Below are 27,472 nucleotides of genomic sequence, written 5' to 3'. Positions count from 1 at the left end.
CTTCAGTTCAGATACCAAATATTTTTTCAAATTGCAACTTAATACTTTAATTCATGATGTGTGAATCAACCATACTAGACTCTCATTGCCTTGGAATTTCTTTCATATTTTCCAAGGGATTTGACAGATTCTCTAGTCTTTATTTGCACTGATTGGCATATGGTAGGTAATTCTTTTTGCATGTATTTCAGTTTCCTCTATTTGAGGGTATCTGCCATTATCAACTTTGTAAAGCCCTTAGCTGTTGCCTTGCCATAAAACATAAAATTGTGATTATTTCTACAGTAAGGAATAGGTATATCATTAATGTCAAATTATAACCTTGTGCTCTGTTTTCATTTCTTTTTTTTGTATACATGAAAACTTCATTTTATTGCATAATTATATTATAATTTTTTGGCCAATTAAATTCAACATACAGTAATTTGTACATGAATCTAGTGAAAGGACAATATGAAACAGCTTTTACCAGGTTTGCACAGGCATTGACAAATAAGTCTTAATAGCAGCCTCTCTGGATAAGATGCGTTTTGATTTCAAAGATTTTGTTTTTGATTTTGTTTTAAAAACAAAACAACTTAGAATCAGAGAAATATGATATAAAAAGTGAACTAGCCATTTCAAAAAAAGAAACAGAGTATCTAGAAATAGGGGGGAAACCTAATAATAATTTTAATCTAATAAACTTGTTTAAGAACCAGTAAATGTGGTTGGTAAGAGTTTAGACAGTCAAAGAGAATTAGTTAATTGGAAGGGAGGTAAGTCCTTTCTACAGGATAAAGTAGGAGTCAAAGAAATGGAAGATAGGGAAGAAAGGTTAAGAGGTAGGAGGGCTAGTATGAAAAGGCTTAATCCATGTTTAATTGGACTCTGCAGTCAAATGCTCTGCCACTGAGCTGTACCTCCACTTTAATTGGACTCTGAAAAGGAAAGGAAAGGAAAAATGAAACAAATGTAATATTTGAAGAGATTACAGGTGAGAGCGTTCCAAGATTAATGAAAGTCCACTGAATTTCAAGCAGAATAATTAAAACTAATTCCATATCAAGATACATTATAGGGAAACTGTAGTAGTTTTGCAGAAAACAAACAAAAAAAAATCTTAAAAGCTGTCAGAGGAAAAAAAAAGATTATCTTAAAAGGGATGACAGATTAATAGCTGATTTTTCAGTAAGAATGACAGAAGGAAAAAGGTTAACATTTTTAATCTATTACTTCTAACCAAATGAGATTTTTCCAAAGGGTAAAGTGAAATAAAGCCATGTTGACCAAAACAAAACAGTTGCGTTTACCAGGAAGATGTAATAATTTTAAATTTGTGTGTACCTCATAGTCTTAAAGCAAGCACAGAGAAATGAACATATGACAATTGTAAGGGTTTTTTTTTTTTCTATTTAACTTGCCTTACTAATTAAGAAAAAAAAGTCAGTACTTGATAGAAGGAATAGACAAGTCAGTAAAGATACTCAGAAGACTCAAATAGAATTGATAAACTTGATGTTATGGATCTATGTAGAACACTATACCCAACAAACATTCCTTTCAAGCACACATTTACAAAAGTGATATAATAGACCTTAGAGCAAATTTCAACAAATTTCTAATGATCAATAGAGTATATTTAACAATGACAATGAAAGAAGATAACAATAGCGAAAAGAGGGGCGCCTGGGTGGCTCAGTGGGTTAAGCCACTGCCTTCGGCTCAGGTCATGATCTCAGGGTCCTGGGATCGGGTCCCGCATCGGGCTCTCTGCTCAGCAGGGAGCCTGCTTCCTCCTCTCTCTCTGCCTGCCTCTCTGTCTACTTGTAATCTCTCTCTGTCAAATAAATAAATAAAATCTTTAAAAAAAAAAAAAAAAAACAATAGCGAAAAGATTAAAAAGGAATGTTTGGAAGCCATGAAATACCCTTTTTTTTTTTTTTTAAGATTTATTTATTTGATAGACTGAGATCACAAGTAGGCAGAGAAGCAGGCAGAGAGAGAGAGGGAAACAGGCTTCCCACTGAGCAGAGAGCCCGATGTGGGACTCGATCCCAGGACCCTGAGATCATGACCTGAGCTGAAGGCTTAACCCACTGAGCCACCCAGGTGCCCCCATGAAATACCCTTTTAAATAAACTTTTGATTAGAAAACAAGCAATAAAAATTAGAATTTTGAGGTGCACCTGTGTGGCTCAATCAGGTGTCTGACTGACACTCAATCAGGTGTCTGACTCCTGATTTTTGCCTCAGCTAATGATTTCAGGGTTGTGAGATGGAGACCCAAGCCTGCTCTCTTCCTCTCCCTCTGTATTTTAGAACTTGATGGGAAGTGGCTACACATTACTTAGGAAAATTTATTGCTTTAATACATCTATTTAGGGGCACCTGGGTAGCTCAGTCTGTTAAGCATCTGCCTTTGGCTCAGGTCATGATCCCAGGGTCCTGGGACTGAGTCCTGCATTGGGCTTCTTTCTCAGCAGGGATCCTGATTCTCCCTCTGCCTGGTGTTCCCCCTGCTTGTGTTCTCTCTGTCAAATAAATAAAACCTTAAAAAAATACATATGTTTAAAAAAAGGCTAAAAATTAGTGAACTAGAAAGACATTTGTGGTCACCAGTCTTTAAGATCCTCACATCCTCTCCTACGTTGTACAGGGTTCTTTCGTGACCATAGAATTTGGCAAAAGTGATGGTGTATCATTTCTGAAATTAGAAAAGACATTCTTGTTTTCATCTCAGTTATTCCTTTTTTTTCTTGGCTAATTGACTTGGTGAAGCCAGCTGCTGTGTTGTGTTCAGCCCAGTGGAGAGGCCCATGCTGTGAAGAACGGAAGCCTTGCCAGCCACCACATGAGTGAGACTGAAAGTAGTTCTTCCAGCCCAGTCTAGCTTTGCTATGACTGTAGCCCTGCTTGACATCTTCATTATGATGAAGGCTCATGAGAAATTCTGAGCTGGTTTTGAATTCGTCACCCAAAAACCTGATAAAATATTTGTTGTTTAAACTCCTGAATTTATTTAATTTGTTATGCAGAAATAGATTATTAATATACCACCCATTTCAAGAAGACAAGAATAAATAGAAAGAAGGTAGAGTGAGGGAAATTAAAAGTTTTTTAATGTGAAAATTCTCAAATTTATTGTTTTTCAGTTTTTGCAAGAAATACACATATAAGAAGGCTGACATATATTAAGGAGTGTATTTAATTTTATTAAGTCACTATATAACATCTTGGGATGAATGGCATGAACTATATGTATATCATCTTAAGAATGTGGAGGTGAGATTGAGAGTATGTTAATAGTAGTTTCTTTTGAAAGTCTCAGTTATTTCTGATTTTAATAGTCAATAACTCCCTTTTTAATTCTTTTTCTTTTTTTTAAATTAAATTTTTTTTCAGTGTTCCAGAGTTCATTGTTCATGTACCTTACCCAGTGCTCCATGCAGTACGTGCCCTCCTTAATAGCCACCATCAGGCTCACCCAACCCCCCATCCCCTCCAAAACCCTCAATTTGTTTCTCAGAGTCCACAGTCTCTCATGGTTTATCTCCCCCTCGGATTTCCCCCAACTCACTTCTCTCCTTCTCCCAGTGTCCTCCATATTATTTCTTAATGCTCCACATGTAAGTGAAACCATATGATAGTTGACTCTCTGCTTGACTTATTTCACTCAGCATAATCTCCTCCAGTCCTGTCCATGTTGATACAAAAGTTGGGTATTTATCCTTTCTGATGGAGGCGTAATAATACTCCATTGTATATATGGACCATATCTTCTTTATCCATTCATCTGTTGAAGGGCATCTTGGTTCTTTCCACAGTTTGGTGACTGTGGCTATTGCTGCTTTGAACATTGGGGTACAGATGGCCCTTCTTTTCACTACATCTGTATCTTTAGGGTAAATACCCAGTAGTGCAATTGCAGGGTCATAGGATAGCTATATTTTTAATTTCTTAAGGAATGCACCAACTTGCATTCCCACCAACAGTGTAAGAGGGTTCCCCTTCATCCACATCCTCTCCAACACTTGTTTATTGTCCTGTTGATTTTGGCCATTCTGACTGGTGTAAGGTGGTATCTCTATGTGGTTTTGATATGAATCTCCCTGATTGCTAATGATGATGAACATTTTTTCATGTGTCTGTTAACCATTTGAATGTCTTCTTTGGAGAAGCGTCTGTTCATGTCTTCTGCCCTCCATTTTTTGACGTAATTATCTGTTCTGTGTGTGTTGAGTTTGAGGAGTTTTTATAGATCTTGGATGTCAGCTCTTTGTAGTGTCATCTGTGAATATCTTCTCCCATTACATGGGTTGCCTCTTTGTTTTGTTGACTGTTTCCTTTGCTGTGCAGAAACTTTTGATTTTGATTGAGTCCCAAAAGTTCATTTTTGCTTTTGTTTCCTTTGCCTTTGGGGACATGTCTTGAAAGAAGTTGGCTGTGGCTGATGTTGAAGAGATTAATTGTCAATGTTCTTCTCTAGGATTTTGATAGATTCCTGCCTCATGTTGAGTTCTTTTATCTATTTCGAGTTTACCTTTGTGTATGCAGTAAGAGAATGGTTGAGTTTCATTCTTCCATATAACTGTCCAGTTTTCCCAGCACCATTTATTGAAGAGATTGTCTTTTTTCCACTTTATATTTTTCCTGCTTTGTTGAAGATTATTTGACCATAGAGTTGAGGCTCTCTACTCTGTTCCACTGGTCTATCTGTCTGATTTTGTGCCAGTACCATGCAGTTTTGGTGATCACAGCTTTATAGTGAAGCTTGAAATCAGGCAATGTGATGCCCCCCATTTTATTTTTCTTTTTCAATATTTCCTTAACAATTCGGGGTCTCCTCTGGTTCCATACAAATTTTAGGATTGTTTGTTCCAGCTCTTTGAAAAATGCTGTGGAACTTTGATCAGGATGGCATTGAAAGTATAGATTGCTCTAGGTAGTATGGACATTTTAACAATGTTTATTCTTCCCACCCATGAACATGGAATGCTCTTCCATCTTTTTTCCCTCTTCTTCAGTTTCTTTCATGAGTGTTCTGTAGTTCCTCGAGTATAGATCCTTTACCTCTTTTTATTTTTAAGATTTCATTTTAAGGACTCTCTACCCCCACTGTGGGGCTTGAACTCACAACCCCAAGATCAAGAGTTGTGTATTCTACCAACTGAGACAACTAGGCTTCACCTTTTTATTATTTCAATACTTTCTACAACTGCTTTACTTCTTACGCTGTTGTGCCTTTTATTTATTTATGCCTTTCTTCTATAGAACAGTGAGCACTTTGAGGATAAGATTATAGGTTTTTTGTTTGTTTCTCTAGGTAAAATTGACTTAAGATTGCATTTTAGTTGTCATCATAGCCATAGAGTCTAGTACTATTCTTTTTTTTTTAAAGATTTTATTTATTTATTTGACAGAGAGAGATCACAAGTAGGCAGAGAGGCAGGTGGGGTGGGGGTGGGGGTGGAATGCAGGCTCCCCGCTGAACAGGGACCCTGATGCGGGGCTCTATCCAGGACCCTGAGATCATGACATGAGCTGAAGGCAGAGGCTTAACCCACTGAGCCACCCAGGTGCACCGAGTCTAGTACTGTTCTTGATTTATATGGTTAGTATGTACTTACTAAATGTTTTTTTGAGGTAGCTAGATTCTGTCAAGAAAAACTTGAGGACTGACCTGAAAGATGATTTATCCTTAATAATTGTGTTTCTATTGAGGGGAGATTTATCTTCTTTTGGTAGGAATTAGAAACTATATTATGAATGTAACTGACTTACATGAACTTTTATAAATGTAGCTCATATGTAAGTTGGGAACTGCCTAGTATTAGTTAAAATACATCTATGTATTTAAAAGTTTATAGTTTTAAAACTTGAAGGAATATTGCATTCCATTATTGCATGGAGGAAGTCAGGTGTTCCCCTACTTTTACCTGTAACCTTACCCCTTAAGAACTAGGTGAAATTGCTTGGATTTCCTAATTCCATTACCTACTAATGCTTCCCAACAGGGAAGTGGGTGTTAAGATAAAAGCCTTCTGTGCATTAATGTAATTTAAATAATCACATTTGGCTAGTGGCTACTGTATTAGACAGTGTTTAAACTTCATCCTGTGGTAATGGGGGCCATTGAAGGTATTTGAACAGGAGGGAAGAAATGATTAGGTTTAAATTTAACAAATCCCATTAGTAACTGTGTATAGGGAGGAGAAATTAAAGCTATAAAGATCAGTAGAGGGTGCCTGGGTGGCTCAGTGGGTTAAGCAGCTGCCTTCGGCTCAGGTCATGATCTTGGTCCTGGGATCGAGTCCCGCATCGGGCTCTCTGCTCAGCAGGGAGCCTGCTTCCCTCTCTCTCTCTCTCTCTGCCTACTTGTGATCTCTGTCTGTCAAATAAATAAATAAAATCTTTAAAAAAAAAAGATCAGTAGAGACCTATATAACAGTTCAAATGAAAGATTATTTTAAACAATGGCAGATGATTGAATGAATATTTGAGAGCAGAATCAGTAAAGTTGATTTTGTAGTTATTTTGTAAGTGCTTATTTTATTAACACTGAATCATGGCCAATTTAATAATGGTAACTGACATGTTTTAAATAATCGCTAAATGACAGGCATTGTTGAATGCCTTGCATGTATTATCTTATTTAATGCTCTCAACACTCTATGAGGTAGGAAATAATATTATAGATGAAGAACGGATTGCAGAAATCAAGTAACCTGGCCAAAGTCACATAGATAATAAATGCAAAGAGATTTAAAAAGAAAAGAATACAATTAAAATCATTGGGCAAGGGGGATCATTTATATTTGTTGCATAGGGTATTCTGTTTTATGGGAGTTTCCTAATTTTGACACGTAGTGGGTTATAAAAATATTAATACTTAAGCATATACTTTGTGCGAGGAATTATTCTAAGTCCTTGACATGTATTAGATTATTTAATTTTTATAACAGCCCTGTAAGAAAGATACTTTAATTATATTCATTTTTATAGAGGAAAAAACTGATAGGATGATTTGTTCAAGAAACTGGCAAAGCAGGTATTAGAGTCCCTGTAATTTGGCCCCAGTGCTCCTGAGTACATAATACGTTTATGTGTTATGTTAATAGTGTACAAATGGTAAGATAGATTGTACTATGGTGTTTCAGTACACCAGACTCTTAACCATGAAAGTGACTAAATTTGAGATTTAATTAATATGGTTTCTGGGTTTGTGGAGATCTTTCTTTTTATGGTTTTTGGCAGTAAAATGTAGATTCTCTAAGAATTTTATCAGGCTGTATAGGATGTGGCTGGTTTTTTGTGTTAAATTGTTTATGGCTTTGGGTTTGCTGACCCTGCTAACGCTTTTCCTCTATTTGCTCACTAAAGCTGTGCTTGTATTTCAAAGATAGCATAGTGTAGTAGAAGGAGCACAGATGGATTCATGTATCTTGCATTTTAATCCCAGAACTATCAATTACTAACTGTGTGACTGGACAAGTTACATATTCTAGAACATCCCTTTTCTAACCTACAAAATGGGGAAATGAAACCTCTGGGTAGGTATAAGGAGTAAATGGAATGACACGTATTTGAAAATGCCTGTTGTCGTACTTAGCACATAGCATATGCTCAAAAAACTACAACTGCTTTACTTTTTATTAAATGAAACATTTCCAGATTTAAGTATCATTTCTTTCAGTATAGTTGTTCGGCTTCCTAGGAGAACCTTGTACCTGCCAACCACTTGGTAACCCTGACCTTTAGACTGAACCAGATACTGTAGAGTTCCTAAATAAACTATGAGGACAAATGCATTAATTCTTTATGGTGTTATGAGACTGTTTTGTGTCTAACTTTTACAGAGAGATAATACTCTGCTTTATTAAAAATGATAGGGAAAACTCCAGCTATTTGTATTTCTGGATTCCTATTCTGAGTGGATAAATGAATAAATGAATCCTGTGCTAGTTGAAAATGAAAATAGCAAGTAATGGAACCCTTGAGAAAATTTCTCACATGAGAAATCTTTTTCGGAATTATTTCCATTTTATTTCTCAGTGATGATGTAGATAGTGGCAATTTACAATCTGATTTTGGAACAGTGTATTAATAGAAAAAAGCAAATACACAAAAGGTCAGCAGTCTCTGTACATTCTGGGAACATTCTTTTAGCAATTCTGATTTGTAGTGTAATGCTTTTATTTTAGGAAATAAATTACTTGAGTTCCCTTCCCAAGTGCAGTGCCTAACCAATAATATTTAATGACTAAGTAAAACTTCTGAGAATTGTTGAAATTGACTGCAGTAAAGAAGAGTTAAGGAGAGGAAGGAAATAAATTTGAGCATCATTTTTAGTGATTTATATTTAAAAAGACATTTCTGAGGAAGCATTTTATTTCAAATAAGCTTTGAGATATAACTTACAGTCTGTGAAATGCACACATTTTAAGTGTGAAATTGCATGTTTTGATGCAGGCAAACATTGTGTAACTACTATATAAAAAAATAGAAAATTCCTGTCACCTAGGAAAGTTTCCTTTCTGTCCCTTTATAGTCAGTCCTCTGACAGAGAGCCAGTGATCTCATTTCTGTCACCATAGCCTGCTCTAGAACTTTGTATAAATGAAATCATACAGTGTATACACTTTAATGCCTGGCATTTCTTGCTGAGTCATGTTTTTAAAATTTCTGCTTGTCATTGTATCAACTTTTCATTTAGTGTTATTCCTGAATAGTAATCCACTGTATGAATATACAATACTTTCTTTGTCAGTGAACAGTTTGATGGAATTTTGGGCCGTCTCTAGCATTTGCCTATTAAAAATAAATCTTCTATGAGCATTTTTTACATTTTTGTAGTTCTGTGATTTTCCTTCTCTCATGGAAGGGCCATGTGACATGTCTGTGTTTACCGTTAAAAGAAACTGTCAAAGGGGCACTTGGGTCACTCAGTGGGTTAAGCCTTTGCCTTCAGGCTCAGGTCATGATCTCTAGGTCTTGGGATTGAGCCCCTCATCAGGCTCTCTACTCAGCAGGGAGTCTGTTCCCCCCCCAACCCCGCCTTCTTCTCTGCCTACTTGTGATCTCTCTCTGTCAAATAAATCTTAAAAAAAAAAAAAAAAGGAGAAACTGCTAAACTATTTTCTAAATGATTATACCATTTTATACTCCCACCAGAAGTGTGAGTTCTAGTTGCTCCACATCATCTCCAGTACCTGGAATTAACAGGGTTTTTGGTTTTGGCCATTCTAGTGAGTGTGCAGTGGGTATTCCATTTGATTTTTATTTGCTTTTCTCTGGAGAGCTAATGATTTTGGGCATGCTTTCATATCCTGGTCATTCCTGTATCCCCGTTTGTGAAGTGTCTGCCCTTTGTCCATCTTTAAATTGAGTGGTTGTCCTTTTGGTATTGATTTTTAGGAGTTGTTTTTTTTTTTTTTTTTTTAAGATTTTATTTATTTATTTGACAGAGAGAGATCACAAGTAGGCAGAGTCAGGCAGAGAGAGAGAGAGAAGCAGGCTCCCCGCTGAGCAAAGAGCCTGATGCGGGGCTTGATCCCAGGACACTGAGATCATGACCTGAGCCGAAGGCAGCGGCTTAATCCACTGAGCCACCCAGGCACCCCGATTTTTAGGAGTTCTTTATATATTCTTGGTGTAAGTTCTTTGTCAGATACATGTATTAAGAATATTTTCAGCTTGTATATGGCATGCCTTTTCATTTCCTTAATGGTGTCTTTTGATGGATAGATGCTTTTTAATTTTGATTAAAACTTATTATTATCTTTTTGGTTTGTGATTTTTTTTGTGTGCTCCCCAAGAAATCTACGTCTACCCCAAGGTTGCAAAGGTGTATCTCATAAAAGGTATATTATGTCTCCTATATTTTCTTTTAGAAGAGTTTTAATTTTTATGTTTAGGTTAATGATCTATATCTGATTTTTATTCATGTATCTTCTATTTCTCACTAATTCATTAAACACATATGTATTGAGCACCTGCTCGTTGCCAGGCACTGTCCATCAGTTAACGAAAAGAAGTCACTTGTGGGGGCGCCTGGGTGGCTCAGTGGGTTAAAGCCTCTGCCTTCGGCTCAGGTCATGTTCCAGGGTCCTGTGATTGAGTCCCGCATGGGGCTCTCTGCTCAGCAGGGAGCCTGCTTCCTCCTCTCTCTGCCTGCCTCTCTGCCTACTTGTGATCTCTCTCTGTCAAATAAATAAATAAAATCTTTACCAAAAAAAAAAAAAGAAGTCACTTGTGATAAGCCCTTAGAAAGACCTTACACTTGTGAAGCCTATATTCTAGGGGTAATGACAGACAATAAATTAATAACTAAGTAAATGACATGGTATGATAGATGGTGAGAAAGCATTGTGGGGTGGGGAAAAGAATAGGATCAGGTAAAGGTTAGTAAGAAGATTTGCAGTTTTAAGAAAGGGTGGTAAAGTAGGCTTTTCCGAGAATGTTGTTTAAGGAATGACTTGAAGAAGGTGAGAGAGTTAGCCATGCATCTATCTGGGGGAAGAGTCTTCTGGGTTGAGAAAACAGATACTAAAAGGAGTTGAGGTGGGAGTATGTCTGGCTCGTCTCAGTAACAGCCAGGAAGCCAGAGTAATACAGGGTAATAGTGGATAAGGTCAGAGAGACAGGGGAGGGCAAATTGTTTAGAATCTTGTAGAACATTGTTAAGACTGTAGCTCTTTGTGTGAGTGACATGGGAAGCCATTTGAGGGTTCCCTGTACTTAATAGACATTTTATTATTTTTTTTAAAGATTTAACTTATTTATTTGAGAGCGAGAGAGAGAACATGAGTGGCAGGGAGGGACTCAGGAAGAGGGAGAAGCAAACTCCCCGCTGGGCGGGGAACTGATGTGGGCCTCCATCCCAGGACCCTGAGATCATGCTCTGAGCTGAAGGCAGACGCTTAACCTGACAGCCACCCCAGGCGCCCCTATACTTCATAGACATTTTAAAATAGCACATACGTTTTCATGAATATAACTTAAGAGATTTCATATTATTGCTTCATATCTGCTTATAGGAATGAAAGCTTTTTTTTCTTTTCAGATAGATATAGTTAATCTTGGTTTTCTTATTTCAGAAAGATCCAGATTACCTGAAGCTCTGGTTGGACAATTTTGTTTCTAGTTATGAACAGTTCTTAGATGTTGACTTTGAAAAGCTGCCTACCAGGTATGTAGAAACAATTTCTTAACCTTAGATGAGTTTGTGAATTTGAGGCACAAAGAGTTCATTGAAGACCTGTTAGAAGAATGGCGATTATGTGACATGCAAAGTATTCCTGCATAACCCTGCTCTCATGGCAGACTTTGTTAATTGATTATAGCAGGTTTTCCTGCTAATATGAAACTTGGCTCCTAGGAGTAGAGAGAACTAACTACTAGCAACTGGGTGTCCTGCAGTTCACTTCATTTCTAATGCTAACTACCTGGAGTTAGTGGCAGATCCCACAGATTAAGGGCAAAGTCCTCAACAAGACTGCCTTCGCTTCAGATACCAGTTGCAAGTCTTGGAAGCCACCCATAATCTCTGACCAACTGGATACAAATTTGAAAAGTTTTCATGACTCAGGAATTAGTTCAGTAATTAGACTCACAGAATTCACTGAAAACACTATACTTAAAATTATGGTTTCATTATAGAGTAAGGTCTTAAAAAACATCTTGGAGGAGGTAAAGTGTTCAGATTTTTCAAAGCTAGATTTAAAAATCATAAAATGGGGGGGGGGAATTCAAATTTTGTGGAAAAGTGCAAGTGAAAGTATAAATCTTAGCTCCCATTGCTCTGTCTACTACCATCCTACATTACAGTTCCTAGGCCCATTTCCAAGAAAAAGTTTTCACCTTTTTCTCAGGCCATCTTGAAAACGTCATAGTTGTTACTCAGGTAAGAGAGGTTAGGTTGGCTGGGGTAAAAAGCTGGAGAAAAAAAGGAGACACTAGACTTTAGCCACAAAAGGAATCCATTTCTAGAGATATACTGAGATTGAAGGGGAGAAATGGGTGGTGATCGATGACGAGAAAGAGTATTTAGAGAATTATAAATCTTTAAGGAAGAAGTGTTTTCAGTTTGGGGATGGAGGTGGGCAGTAAGAGGGTGGGCCTGTGTGAACTGAGCCTAGAGAATCAGAAGCCAGATCATAAAATGCCATGCATGCATTGCTAATGGACTTACATTTTTTGTAACAGAAGATGCAAGGCTCTACTAAAGAATTTTCTGCATGGAAATGTCATGATGAATTTTGTTTTTTAAAAGTCCTTATGGTAGCATTAGGAGGTTGAACTAGAAATGTTTGAGACTGAAGGCAAGAAGCACAGTTAAGAGGCAATTTTAATAATTCAGAGAAGAAATCATTAGAGCTTTGGACCAAGGCATTGAACTTAAGATGTGCTTTAATGCTCAGAAAGCACTAGTGCTTCATTATTTATAAATACAGTTTTAGAATTCTTCATTAGATGATTTGTAGTAGGTTTATAAAAGTTGAAAACTATTAAATCTTGAACTCAAAACAAGATTACATATTATTGGTTTCTACTCATAGACGTATTCTTGTGGTTTGTGCTTAGAAGTGCTTTTGTTTTAATAATTTGCAGCTCATTTAAAATCATGAGCCCAAGGATTTTATGAAGTCAGGATTTGGGCCTTTGACTACTTCGAATATTGAAATGAAGTCTTCTAAAGTTTGTAAGATGCACTTATTATACATATCTCCTTTCTTGGGAGGTCATATCTAAAAACATTATGTAGACTTACATTGCTACTATATTTAAAATAAGATGAAGAATGCCCGAGCATTGCCTTTTTCATAACTTAGCTGGTTTATTTAAAATTTTATTTCATACCTGACAGAAAACTAAACTATGAATTTAGATTTTACTAATAGAAAACTTTTAGTTTTTCAAGTTAACATGATGTACAAGATGTGTAAAACTAGTCTCTTCACCTTAAAGATAAGAAAGTCACAGATAATCCTCGTTTAAATTAAACTGACTTGGTAGAATTTCCAAGTTAGAGAATTCAAAATGCAAGGCAAGGAATGCTTTTCCCAGAATTTAAAGCCTTGGAATTTAAGCTGGACTTTTTTCTGTGTTAGATGGAGACAATAATGGGCAGCTGTTTAATACAGACATTTAGTAGCCAAACAGAGGAGTGAAACAGATTTCTGGGGATTGGGAAATTTCAGCAAAAGATGCTTAGAATTTGGGGGCAGTGAAGTCCTAATGATGGGAAAATGCTTCCAAATTCTTAAATCCTCATCACATTAGGAATATGGCCAAAACTTTCTCAACTTTATCTATGAGTCATGTTAATCAAAGCTCAATTTTATAATGAGTGTAAGTACAACAATAGATTTCTCTTTTAGGAGATAATTTTTTTTCTGTCTAGTAAAAAAAAATTTTAAAGATATTATTTATTTATTTGACCGAGAGAGAGATCACAAGTAGGCAGAGAGGCAGGCAGAGAGAGGGGAAAGCAGGCTCCCTGCTGAGCAAAGAGCCCAATTCGGGGCTCAGTCCTAAGACCCTGAGATCAGGACCCGAGCTGAAGGAAGAGGCTTAATCCACTGAGTCATCCAGGTGCCCTTGTCTAGTAAAATTTTTTTTAATGCAAAAAAGAATGGAACAATGAAGGAAAAAGGGAAGAAATCCTTTAAGTAACTAGGATTGAATATTGGGAAATCTAATGTTTCTTTCTTATTGACTTATGATTTTGGAAAAGTGAGTAGGAATAATTTAGCTTAGTCTTAAAAATCAGTTATATTTAAATTTAAATATTATTTAGAAGTTACTGTGGTTTTCCTCATCACCTCTTTTTAGCTCTTTAGCACGGAAAAATGTATATATAAAAATGAGAGTTTTTCTTATACCACCTATAAAAGAGAATGAAGGAATCCAAGTTATAAGTGAAGTGATTCCCAGACTAAAATGAAACATGTATTTTTGTGACATGGTTATAGAATTCTGCAGCCTTGGTAAGGTGCTTTATGATTTCTGTGTAATTAAAGTGATGTGTTTATTTTATAAAGCACTTTATGTTGTGGGATGATTCTAGAAAAGGCTAAAAACATTTGTCATACATAATTATATGACTACTGGTAAGGTGTTTCAAATTTTTCTGTCTACAGTGAATGAAGCTTTAAACTCAGGGTAAAAATAATAGTAAATCTTCATATTAACTGTTACCTGAAGAAGATACTGTTTAAAGTATGATTATCATTTAATCATAGGAGCTCTTCATGGTGCTCCTTTGCAATTAGGTATTTTTCTTAATAGAGTTAGGAAAATTAGTATTCAGTGACTTTATGAAAAGATTTGTAGGCTTTAGTGATAGTATATTTAAAACATATTACATTTTTATAGTTCTTTACATATTTCATTGTTAAAAATGCACATTGACCTTTTGCTTTCAGAACCCTGTGAAATAGGGCAGATGATATTACAATGTTACAGATTAGGGTACTTCAGAGATTAAGTACCATACTTTATGGTACAGAGGTGGAACTTGTACAAAGGTCTTCTCACGTAGATTCTAGGGGAATCTCTCAATCTCTCTAAGACAGAGTAGCCAGTCACATCTGGTCTTGGCTTTGTCCTTAAAGATCCAGATGGTCGTCTTTTTTTTTTTTTAAGATTTTATTTATATTTATTTGACAGACAGAGAGACAGTGAGGGGAAACACAAGCAGGGGCAGTGGGAGAGGGGGAGAAGAAGGCTTCTTGCAGAGTAGGGAGCCCCACATGGGGCTCAATCCCAGGACGCTGGGATCATGACCTGAGCGGAAGGCAGACGCTTAATGACTGAGCTCCCCCAGGAACCCCCTAGATGGTCTTCTTACCCAGAAACCTGTTGTCATAAAATATTTATGTATTACTTTAAAAAAACTTATTAATGTTCATGCTTAGGGTTCTCCATTCACCTTTCTCCTTTCCTTTTGCTGGTTAATTTCTCTCTCTCTTCTGACCACATGGCTTGGGAAGCCTATAGTAGGTGAATATTGTTTATTTAGTAAAGTAGTTGACAGATATTAAATTAGTTATAGGTACTCCATTTTTATTTGCTAGTTATTGTTCCTTTTAGAAATGGTATATACATTGGGGCGCTTGGGTGGCTCAGTGGGTTAAAGCCTCTGCCTTTGGCTTAGGTCATGATCCCAGGATCCTGGGATCGAGCCCAGCATCGGGCTCTCTGCTCAGCGGAGCCTGCTTCTCCCTCTCTCTCTGCCTACTTGTGATCTCTCTCTCTCTGTGTCAAATAAATAAATAAAAATTAAAAAAAAAATAGAAATGGTATATACATATATATATACACACGCGTTTTATTTCTAAGTAGAAAGTAAATTAATTCTTAATATTTTCTTTGAAAATAGCACAATTGAAGATATTGAATAGATTCTCTCTCTAACTCTCCCTCTTTTCAGTAAGCCTCTTCTGAAATGAGAGTAACTACTGTGCTCTACTAACCTTCTAAAGGATCACAGTGATCATCTGGTGGTGACTTGCAGAGAAGGCATAGAGCATCTGGAATAAAAGAGTTTCTTTAGGGTTTGAGGTGAAAATGCAATTCCTTTAACGTGTCAAAGATTTTAGTCCTGTATTTAATCAGCCTTCTTATTTTTCCCCCTTATAGGGTAGACGATGTGCCTCCAGGAATATCTCTCCTTCCTGATAACATTCTGCAGGTTTTAAGGATCCAGCTACTACAGTGTGTTCAGAAAATGGCAGATGGGTTAGAGGAACAACAGCAAGCTTTGTCAGTTTTGCTTGTCAAGTTCTTCATTATTCTTTGCAGGTATCTGGTACAAACAATCTAGTTAGATGCTTTTAAAAATTACCAAAATAACAATGCATTTGTCGATTATCAATGTTTGTTGTTCATATGGAGCCTTAAAGATGAGTGCGCCATTTTTTTTTAAGAGTTTATTATTTTTATTTGAGAGAGAGGGAGAGAAAGAGAGAGGGAGCACAAGCAGGGGAAGAGCAGAGGGAGCAGGTGAAGCAGGCTCCCTGCTGATGGCAGAGCCCAACTCAGAGCTCCATCCCAGGACCCTGAGAATGGGACCTGAGCCAAAGGCAGACGTTTAACCAACGGAGCCACCCAGGCATCCCTTGAGTGCACCCTTTATGAACGGCTTATGCTTTGTTATAATACTGGAAGGCTTTTTGTTTGTTTATTTAATATTTTACTTTATTTGAAGTACGTGCCGTGCTCAATTTTGGCCTCAAATTCAGGACCCTGAGATCAAGAGTCTCATGTTCCACCGGCTGAGCCAGCCAGGCGCCCTACTAAAAAGCCTTTTAGGTACCATACTTAGTTATAGAGAGACTCAGCCAAAATTTAAAAAAAAAAATTATTCTAAAGACAGTGACTGAAGTTTTTACCTAACCAAGATTTGTTGCACAAGTACTGTGTATTATTTGTGAAATGTATTTTTCTAATCGTTCATTTTATAATTTCACCAAAAAAAGTAGAATTCTTCTATAGCTTATATTTCCAGGTTTATAGATGATTAGGTCTGTGGCACTTAAATTTTGATGTGCATAAGTATCAACTGGGAAGCTTAATAGGAATACAGAGCTTGAGCCTTATGGAAATTCTGACTCCAAAGAGCTCAGGCATTCTGGTTTTTCATGAATTCCCTATTAACCTGCATATGCAAATTTAAGAACTGTTGGGTTAGGGGCATTTTATTCCTCTTTAAAGTCTATCTTCTTTTTTGGAAACCATTTCCTATAATATATGCTATTTGATTTATAAGTATTTTAGAATTAGTAGACAAACAGGGACTTAAATTACTGTGCATTTATTTACCTTTCACATAATTGCTCATTGTATTTGATTGCAGGAATCATGGAAAGATTGAGCAATAATTGCTAAAATGTTTTCCCTGTAATTTAGGCTCTCCCAGAATTGTAGACATTTTTTTGATTTTGTGCTCTTTATTATCCTTAAAATTCAGAAAAATAATATAAGAATTAAAGGGTTGAGGGAAAGAGGGTTTATTTAGGCAATAAAACATGAGTTGGTTTGTTGATCTGTTATATTTTATCCTCTTAACTACTTAGTACAGTTTTATAGAAATCAGAAATCTATAGATAAATAACTGTCTTAAATTTAGTATGTTTAGGGGCTCCTGGGTGGCTCCATTGGTTCTAAGTGTCTGCTTTCGGCTCAGATCATGATCCCAGGGTCCTGGGATCGAGCACTGCATGGGGCTCCCTCTCTAGCAGGGAGTCTACTTCTCCTTCTCCCTCTGCTTTTCCCACCACTCATGCTCTTTCTCTCTCTCTCTCACTCAAATAAATAGATGAAATCTTAAAAAAATAAATCCATGTTCAGCTCTTTTAAAAAAATTATTTATTTATTTATCTTGAAACAGAAAAAGAGAGAGCATAGGTGTGTGCATGCAACTGGGGGGAGGGGGAGAGGGGGAGAGAGAGAGAATCCCAAGCAGCCTCCGCTCAGCACGAAGCCTGATACAGGGCTTGATCTCATGACCTCGAGATCACGACCTGAGCTGAAATCAAGAATTGGAAGCCCATCTAAATGAGCCACCCAGGCTCCCATAGCTCTTTATCATTATAGGCAAACACTGGAATATTCCAACACATCTTTTGGTTGAATTTTTTTTATTAGGAGATAATCTCATGATAAGTGTAAAGTTTATTTTATTTCAAATTTAATGTTTAATAGCTATCAATCACAGAATGTGTTTCTATTTTCAGAGACCTCATTTTTTAAAAAGAATTCTTTTAACAATTTTTAATAAGTTTTATGTGGTATAGCAGTTTAGTTTTATATAAAAATTTGGAAAAAGTATAGAGTTTCTGTATGCTCTTTTTCCTTCCTCCATAGTTCCCCTATTATTAAGATCTTACATTAGGTTGGTACCTTTGTTACAATGATGAATAGGTATTGATACGTCATTAAAGTCTGTAGAGTACATTAGAGTTTACTGTGTTGTACAGTTCTATGAGTTTTGACAAATGCGTATTGTCATGTATCTACCTTTATAGTATCTTGCAGAATAATTTCATCACCCTAAAAATGCCCCATGCTCCATCTATTCATTTCTCTCTGGTCATGCCCAACATTTGACAACCACTGATTTTTTTTTTTTTTTTTATTATACCTATAGTGTTGCTTTTCCCAGGATGTTTCATATAGTGTGTACCATTTTCACACTGACTGCTTTCACTTAGAAGTAGATTTAAGGTTCTTCCATGTCTTTTAGTGTTTTTTTTTTAATTTTCTTTTCTTTTTTTTTTTCTAATTAACATATAATGTATTATTGGCCCCAGGGGTTCAGGTCTTTGAATCATCAGGCTTACACACTTCACAGCCCTTGCCATAGCACATACCCTCCCCAATGTCCATAACCCAACCACCCTCTCCATACTCCCCTACTTCCAGCAACCCTCAGTTTGTTTTGTGAGATCAAGAGTCTCTTATGATTTGTCTCCCTCCCGATCCCATCTTGTTTCATTTTTTCCTTCCAAACCCCCCATGTTGCCTCTCAAATTCGTCATATCAGAGAGATCATATGATAATTGTCTTTCTCTGATTGACTTATTTTGCTCAGCCTAATACCCTCTAGTTCCATCCATGTTATTGCAAATGGCAAGATGTCTTTTCTTTTGATGGCTGCATAGTGTTCCATTGTATATATATACCACATCTTCTTTATCCATTCATCTGTTGATGGACATCTAGGTTCTTTCCATACTTTGGCTATTGTGGACATTGCTGCTATAAACGTTCGGGTGCTCATGCCCCTTCAGATCTCTACATTTGTATCTTTAGGGTAAATACCCAGTAATGCAATTGCTGGGTCATGGGATAGCTCTATTTTCAACTTTTTGAGGAACCTCCATGCCGTTTTCCAGAGTGGCTGCACCAGCTTGCATTCCCACCAACAGGGTAGGAGGGTTCCCCTTTCTCTGCATCCTCACCAGCATCTGTTTTTTCCTGACTTGTTAATTTTAGCCATTCTGACTGGTGTGAGGTGATATCTCATTGTGGTTTTGATTTGTATTTTCCTGATGCTGAGTGATGTGGAGCACTTTTTCATGTGTCTGTTGGCCATCTGGATGTTTTCTTTGCAGAAATGTCTCTTCATGTCCTCTACCCATTTCTTGATTGGGTTATTTGTTCTTTGTATGTTGAGTTTGATAAGTTCTTTATAGATTTTGGATACTAGCCCTTTATCTGATATGTCATTCCCAAATATCTTCTCTCATTCTGTCAGTTGTCTTTTGGTTTTGTTGACTGTTTCCTTTGCTGTGCAAAAGCTTTTGATCTTGATGAAGTCCCAAGAGTTCATTTTTGCCCTTGCTTCCCTTGCCTTTGGCGATGTTTCTAGGAAGAAGTTGCTATGGCTGAGGTCGAAGAGGTTGCTACCTGTGTTCTCCTCAAGGATTTTGATGGATTCCTTTCTCACATTGAGGTCCTTCATCCATTTTGAGTCTTATTTTCATGTGTGGTGTAAGCAAATGGTCCAGTTTCATTTTTTTGCATGTGGCTGTCCAATTTTCCCAGCACCATTGGTTGAAGAGACTGTCTTTTTTTTTTTTTTTTTTTTTTTTTTTTTTGTTTTAACATGATTTTTTTTTTTTTTTTTTTTATTTTTTATAAACATATATTTTTTATATACATATATTTTTATCCCCAGGTCTGTGAATCACCAGGTTTACACACTTCACAGCACTCACCAAATCACATACCCTCCCCAATGTCCATAATCCCACCCCCTTCTCCCCAACCCCCTCCCCCCGGCAACCCTCAGTTTGTTTTGTGAGATTAAGAGTCACTTATGGTTTGTCTCCCTCCCAATCCCATCTTGTTTCATTTATTCTTCTACCCACTTAAGCCTCCATGTTGCATCACCACTTCCTCATATCAGGGAGATCATATGATAGTTGTCTTTCTCTGCTTGACTTATTTCGCTAAGCATGATACGCTCTAGTTCCATCCATGTTGTTGCAAATGGCAAGATTTCATTTCTTTTGATGGCTGCATAGTATTCCATTGTGTATATATACCACATCTTCTTGATCCATTCATCTGTTGATGGACATCTAGGTTCTTTCCATAGTTTGGCTATTGTGGACATTGCTGCTATAAACATTCGGGTGCATGTGTCCCTTTGGATCACTACATTTGTATCTTTAGGGTAAATACCCAATAGTGCAATTGCTGGGTCATAGGGCAGTTCTATTTTCAACATTTTGAGGAACCTCCATGCTGTTTTCCAGAGTGGCTGCACCAGCTTGCATTCCCACCAACAGGGTAGGAGGGTTCCCCTTTCTCTGCATCCTCACCAGCATCTGTTTTTTCCTGACTTGTTAATTTTAGCCATTCTGACTGGTGTGAGGTGATATCTCATTGTGGTTTTGATTTGTATTTTCCTGATGCTGAGTGATGTGGAGCACTTTTTCATGTGTCTGTTGGCCATCTGGATGTTTTCTTTGCAGAAATGTCTCTTCATGTCCTCTACCCATTTCTTGATTGGGTTATTTGTTCTTTGTATGTTGAGTTTGATAAGTTCTTTATAGATTTTGGATACTAGCCCTTTATCTGATATGTCATTCCCAAATATCTTCTCTCATTCTGTCAGTTGTCTTTTGGTTTTGTTGACTGTTTCCTTTGCTGTGCAAAAGCTTTTGATCTTGATGAAGTCCCAAGAGTTCATTTTTGCCCTTGCTTCCCTTGCCTTTGGCGATGTTTCTAGGAAGAAGTTGCTATGGCTGAGGTCGAAGAGGTTGCTACCTGTGTTCTCCTCAAGGATTTTGATGGATTCCTTTCTCACATTGAGGTCCTTCATCCATTTTGAGTCTTATTTTCATGTGTGGTGTAAGCAAATGGTCCAGTTTCATTTTTTTGCATGTGGCTGTCCAATTTTCCCAGCACCATTGGTTGAAGAGACTGTCTTTTTTTTTTTTTTGTTTGTTTTAACATGATTTTTTTTTTTTTTTTTTTATTTTTTATAAACATATATTTTTTATATACATATATTTTTATCCCCAGGTCTGTGAATCACCAGGTTTACACACTTCACAGCACTCACCAAATCACATACCCTCCCCAATGTCCATAATCCCACCCCCTTCTCCCCAACCCCCTCCCCCCGGCAACCCTCAGTTTGTTTTGTGAGATTAAGAGTCACTTATGGTTTGTCTCCCTCCCAATCCCATCTTGTTTCATTTATTCTTCTACCCACTTAAGCCTCCATGTTGCATCACCACTTCCTCATATCAGGGAGATCATATGATAGTTGTCTTTCTCTGCTTGACTTATTTCGCTAAGCATGATACGCTCTAGTTCCATCCATGTTGTTGCAAATGGCAAGATTTCATTTCTTTTGATGGCTGCATAGTATTCCATTGTGTATATATACCACATCTTCTTGATCCATTCATCTGTTGATGGACATCTAGGTTCTTTCCATAGTTTGGCTATTGTGGACATTGCTGCTATAAACATTCGGGTGCATGTGTCCCTTTGGATCACTACATTTGTATCTTTAGGGTAAATACCCAATAGTGCAATTGCTGGGTCATAGGGCAGTTCTATTTTCAACATTTTGAGGAACCTCCATGCTGTTTTCCAGAGTGGCTGTACCAGCTTGCATTCCCACCAACAGTGTAGGAGGGTTCCCCTTTCTCCGCATCCTCGCCAGCATCTGTCATTTCCTGACTTGTTGATTTTAGCCATTCTGACTGGTGTGAGGTGATATCTCATTGTGGTTTTGATTTGTATTTCCCTGATGCCAAGTGATATGGAGCACTTTTTCATGTGTCTGTTGGCCATCTGGATGTCTTCTTTGCAGAAATGTCTGTTCATGTCTTCTGCCCATTTCTTGATTGGATTATTTGTTCTTTGGGTGTTGAGTTTGCTAAGTTCTTTATAGATTCTGGACACTAGTCCTTTATCTGATATGTCGTTTGCAAATATCTTCTCCCATTCTGTCAGTTGTCTTTTGATTTTGTTAACTGTTTCCTTTGCTGTGCAAAAGCTTTTGATCTTGATGAAATCCCAGTAGTTCATTTTTTCCCTTGCTTCCCTTGCCTTTTGCGTTGTTCCTAGGAAGATGTTGCTGCGGCAGAGGTCGAAGAGGTTGCTGCCCGTGTTCTCCTCAAGGATTTTGATGGATTCCTTTCGTACATTGAGGTCCTTTATCCATTTTGAGTCTATTTTTGTGTGTGGTGTAAGGAAATGGTCCAATTTCATTTTTCTGCATGTGGCTGTCCAATTTTCCCAGCACCATTTATTGAAAAGGCTGTCTTTTTTCCATTGGACATTCTTTCCTGCTTTGTCGAAGATTAGTTGACCATAGAGTTGAGGGTCTATTTCTGGGCTCTCTATTCTGTTCCATTGATCTATGTGTCTGTTTTTGTGCCAGTACCATGCTGTCTTGATGATGACAGCTTTGTAATAGAGCTTGAAGTCCGGAATTGTGATGCCACCAACGTTGGCTTTCTTTTTCAATATCCCTTTGGCTATTCGAGGTCTTTTCTGGTTCCATATAAATTTTAGAATTATTTGTTCCATTTCTTTGAAAAAGATGGATGGTACTTTGATAGGAATTGCATTAAATGTGTAGATTGCTTTAGGTAGCATAGACATTTTCACAATATTTATTCTTCCAATCCAGGAGCATGGAACATTTTTCCATTTCTTTGTGTCTTCCTCAATTTCTTTCATGAGTACTTTATAGTTTTCTGAGTATAGATTCTGTGTCTCTTTGGTTAGGTTTATTCCTAGGTATCTTATGGTTTTGGATGCAATTGTAAATGGGATTGACTCCTTAATATCTCTTTCTTCTGTCTTGCTGTTGGTGTAGAGAAATGCAACTGATTTCTGTGCATTGATTTTATATCCTGACACTTTACTGAATTCCTGTATAAGTTCTAGCAGTTTTGGAGTGGAGTCTTTTGGGTTTTCCACATATAGTATCATATCGTCTGCGAAGAGTGATAATTTGACTTCTTCTTTGCCGATTTGGATGCCTTTAATTTCCTTTTGTTGTCTGATTGCTGAGGCTAGGACCTCTAGTACGATGTTGAATAGCAGTGGTGATAATGGACATCCCTGCCGTGTTCCTGACCTTAGCGGAAAAGCTTTCAGTTTTTCTCCATTGAGAATGATATTTGCGGTGGGTTTTTCATAGATGGCTTTGATGATATTGAGGTATGTGCCCTCTATCCCTACACTTTGAAGAGTTTTGATCAGGAAGGGATGTTGTACTTTGTCAAATGCTTTTTCAGCATCTATTGAGAGTATCATATGGTTCTTGTTCTTACTTTTATTGATGTGTTGTATCACATTGACTGATTTGCGGATGTTGAACCAACCTTGCAGCCCTGGAATAAATCCCACTTGGTCTTGGTGAATAATCTTTTTAATGTACTGTTGAATCCGATTGGCTAGTATTTTGTTGAGTATTTTCGCATCTGTGTTCATCAAGGATATCGGTCTATAGCTCTCTTTTTTGGTGGGATCCTTGTCTGGTTTTGGGATCAAGGTGATGCTGGCCTCATAAAATGAGTTTGGAAGTTTTCCTTCCATTTCTATTTTTTGGAACAGTTTCAGGAGAATAGGAATTAGTTCTTCTTTAAATGTTTGGTAGAATTCCCCCGGGAAGCCGTCTGGCCCTGGGCTTTTGTTTGTTTGGAGATTTTTAATGACTGTTTCAATCTCCTTACTGGTTATGGGTCTGTTCAGGCTTTCTATTTCTTCATGGTTCAGTTGTGGTAGTTTATATGTTTCTAGGAATGCATCCATTTCTTCCAGATTGTCAAATTTATTGCCGTAGAGTTGCTCATAGTATGTTCTTATAATAGTTTGTATTTCCTTGGTGTTAGTTGTGATCTCTCCTCTTTCATTCATGATTTTATTTATTTGGGTCCTTTCTCTTTTCTTTTTGATAAGTCGGGCCAGGGGTTTATCAATTTTATTAATTCTTTCAAAGAACCAGCTCCTAGTTTCGTTGATTTGTTCTATTGTTTTTTTGGTTTCTATTTCATTGATTTCTGCTCTGATCTTTATGATTTCTCTTCTCCTGCTGGGCTTAGGGTTTCTTTCTTGTTCCTTCTCCAGCTCCTTTAGGTGTAGGGTTAGGTTGTGTACCTGAGACCTTTCTTGTTTCTTGAGAAAGGCTTGTACCGCTATATATTTTCCTCTCAGGACTGCCTTTGTTGTGTCCCACAGATTTTGAACCGTTGTATTTTCATTATCATTTGTTTCCATGATTTTTTTCAATTCTTCTTTAATTTCCCGGTTGACCCATTCATTCTTTAGAAGGATACTGTTTAGTCTCCATGTATTTGGGTTCTTTCCAAACTTCCTTTTGTGGTTGAGTTCTAGCTTTAGAGCATTGTGGTCTGAAAATATGCAGGGAATGATCCCAATCTTTTGATACCGGTTGAGTCCTGATTTAGGACCGAGGATGTGATCTATTCTGGAGAATGTACCATGTGCACTAGAGAAGAATGTGTATTCTGTTGCTTTGGGATGAAATATTCTGAATATATCTGTGATGTCCATCTGGTCCAGTGTGTCATTTAAGGCCTTTATTTCCTTGCTGATCTTTTGCTTGGATGACCTGTCCATTTCAGTGAGGGGAATATTAAAGTCCCCTACTATTATTGTATTGTTGTTGATGTGTTTCTTTGATTTTGTTATTAATTGGTTTATATAGTTGGCTGCTCCCACGTTGGGGGCATAGATATTTAAAATTGTTAAATCTTCTTGTTGGACAGACCCTTTGAGTATGATATAGTGTCCTTCCTCATCTCTTATTACAGTCTTTGGCTTAAAATCTAATTGATCTGATATAAGGATTGCCACTCCTGCTTTCTTCTGATGTCCATTAGCATGGTAAATTCTTTTCCACCCCCTCACTTTAAATCTGGAGGTGTCTTCGGGCTTAAAATGTGTTTCTTGGAGGCAACATATAGATGGGTTTTGTTTTTTTATCCATTCTGATACCCTGTGTCTTTTGACAGGGGCATTTAGCCCATTCACATTCAGGGTAACTATTGAGAGATATGAATTTAGTGCCATTGTATTGCCTGTAAGGTGACTGTTACTGTATATGGTCTCTGTTCCTTTCTGATCTACCACTTGTAGGCTCTCTCTTTGCTTAGAGGACCCCTTTCAAGATTTCCTGTAGAGCTGGTTTGGTATTTGCAAATTCTTTCAGTTGTTGTTTGTCCTGGAAGCTTTTAATCTCTCCTTCTATTTTCAATGATAGCCTAGCTGGATATAGTATTCTTGGCTGCATGTTTTTCTCGTTTAGTGCTCTGAAAATATCATGCCAGCTCTTTCTGGCCTGCCAGGTCTCTGTGGATAAGTCAGCTGCCAATCTAATATTTTTACCATTGTATGTTACAGACTTCTTTTCCCGGGCTGCTTTCAGGATTTTCTCTTTGTCATTGAGACTTGTAAATTTTACTATTATGTGACGGGGTGTGGGCCTATTCTTATTTATTTTGAGGGGCATTCTCTGAACCTCCTGAATTTTGATGCTTGTTCCCTTTGCCATATTGGGGAAATTCTCCCCAATAATTCTCTCCAGTATACCTTCTGCTCCCCTCTCACTTTCTTCTTCTTCTGGAATCCCAATTATTCTAATGTTGTTTCGTCTTATGGTGTCACTTATTTCTCGAATTCTCCCCTCGTGGTCCAGTAGCTGTTTGTCCCTCTTTTGATCAGCTTCTTTATTCTCTGTCATTTGGTCTTCTATATCACTAATTCTTTCTTCTGCCTCATTTATCCTAGCAGTGAGAGCCTCCATTTTTGATTGCACCTCATTAATAGCTTTTTTGATTTCAACTTGGTTAGATTTTAGTTCTTTTATTTCTCCAGAAAGGGCTTTTATATCTCTCGAGAGGGTTTCTCTAATATCTTCCATGCCTTTTTCGAGCCCGGCTAGAACCTTGAGAATTGTCATTCTGAACTCTAGATCTGACATATTACCGATGTCTGTATTGATTAGGTCCCTAGCCTTCGGTACTGCCTCTTGTTCTTTTTTTTGTGGTGAATTTTTACGTCTTGTCATTTTGTCCAGATAAGAGTAAATGAAGGGGCAAGTAAAATACTAAAAGGGTGGCAACAACCCCAGGAAAATATGCTTTAGCCAAATTAGAAGAGATCCAAAATCGTGAGTGGGGAGAAAGGGGATAAAAAGAGGTTCAAAAAGGAAGAAAGAAAAAAGAAAAAAAAAAAAAAAAAAAAAAAAAAAAAAAAAAAAAAAGAAAAGAATTTTTTTTTTTTTAAAAAAGAAAACACCTAAGAAAAATGTAAAAATATATATATATATATATTAGATAAACTAGTAAAAAATCGTTAAAAAAGAAAAAGGTAACAGTTAAAAAAAAAAAAATTTTACCCGAAGGCGAGAAAAAAAAAAAAAAATGAAAAAGAAAAAATTAAATTAACTGCAAGACTAAAAAAAATCACAGGAAAAAAGCCATGAGTTCCGTGCTTGGCTTTCTCCTCCTCTGGAGTTCTGCTGCTCTCCTTGGTATTGAAACCGCACTCCTTGGTAGGTGAGCTTGGTCTCGGCTGGATTTCTTGTTGATCTTCTGGGGGAGGGGCCTGTTGTAGTGATTCTCAAGTGTCTTTGCCCCAGGCGGAATTACACCGCCCTTACCCGGGGCCGGGGTGAGTAATCCGCTCGGGTTTGCTTTCAGGAGCTTTTGTTCCCTGAGCGCTTTCCGTAGAGTTCCAGAGGACGGGAATACAAATGGCGGCCTCCTGGTCTCCGGCCCGGAGGAGCCGAGAGCCCAGGGCCCCACTCCTCAGTGCGCCCTCAGAGAACAGCGCCCAGTTACTCCCGTCTGCCTGACCTCCGGCCGCGCTCCGAGCTCACCGAGCCTGCGACCGGTTCAAGGTAACACCGAGCTGCGAGCTTACTGTCGGCTCTGTCTCTGTAGCCGGCTTTCCCGTTCCAATACCCGCAAGCTCTGCGACACTCAGACACCCCCGATCCTTCTGTGACCCTGCGGGACCTGAGGCCACGCTGACCCCGCGTGGGCTTCGCCCCGGTTTAGCCTCTGGAGCGATGTCCCTCAGCGGAACAGACTTTTAAAAGTCCTGATTTTGTGCGCGGTTGCTCCGCCGCTTGCCGGGAGCCGGCCCCTCCCCCCGGGGTCTATCTTCCCGTCGCTTTGGATTCACTTCTCCGCCGGTCCTACCTTTCAGAAAGTGGTTGTTTTTCTGTTTCCAGAATTGCTGTTCTTCTTCTCTTCGATCTGCCGATGGATTTTCAGGTGTTTGCAATCTTTAGATAAGCTATCTAGCTGATCTCCGGCTAGCTGAAGCAGTCTCAGCTTGCTACTTCTCCGCCATCTTGACTCCTCCCCCCTTTTTTTTTTTTTTTTAAAGATTTTATTTATTTATTTGACAGAGATCACAAGTAGGCAGAGAGGCAAGCAGAGAGAGAGAGAGGAGGAAGCAGGCTCCCAGCAGGGAG

General features: G+C 37.8%; 1 protein-coding gene across 8 annotated transcripts in view; it reads left to right on the top strand.

The window, feature by feature from the left end:
- Window positions 1–27,472, top strand: part of NBEAL1 (neurobeachin like 1) — a 219,410-nt gene that overhangs the window by 15,311 nt on the left and 176,627 nt on the right. For all 8 annotated transcript variants that reach the window (XM_059168361.1, XM_059168360.1, XM_059168359.1 and 5 more), the window contains 2 exons: window positions 11,079–11,170; window positions 15,625–15,786. In XM_059168361.1, the coding sequence (XP_059024344.1) occupies window positions 11,079–11,170; window positions 15,625–15,786 (254 nt within the window). The remainder of the gene's footprint in view (window positions 1–11,078; window positions 11,171–15,624; window positions 15,787–27,472) is intronic.

This window comes from Mustela lutreola, chromosome 3 (genome assembly GCF_030435805.1).
Source record: "Mustela lutreola isolate mMusLut2 chromosome 3, mMusLut2.pri, whole genome shotgun sequence".
NCBI lineage: Eukaryota > Metazoa > Chordata > Mammalia > Carnivora > Mustelidae > Mustela > Mustela lutreola.
The sequence above is the reverse complement of the archived record's forward strand: the minus strand, read 5'-3'. Positions and strand labels throughout refer to the sequence as shown.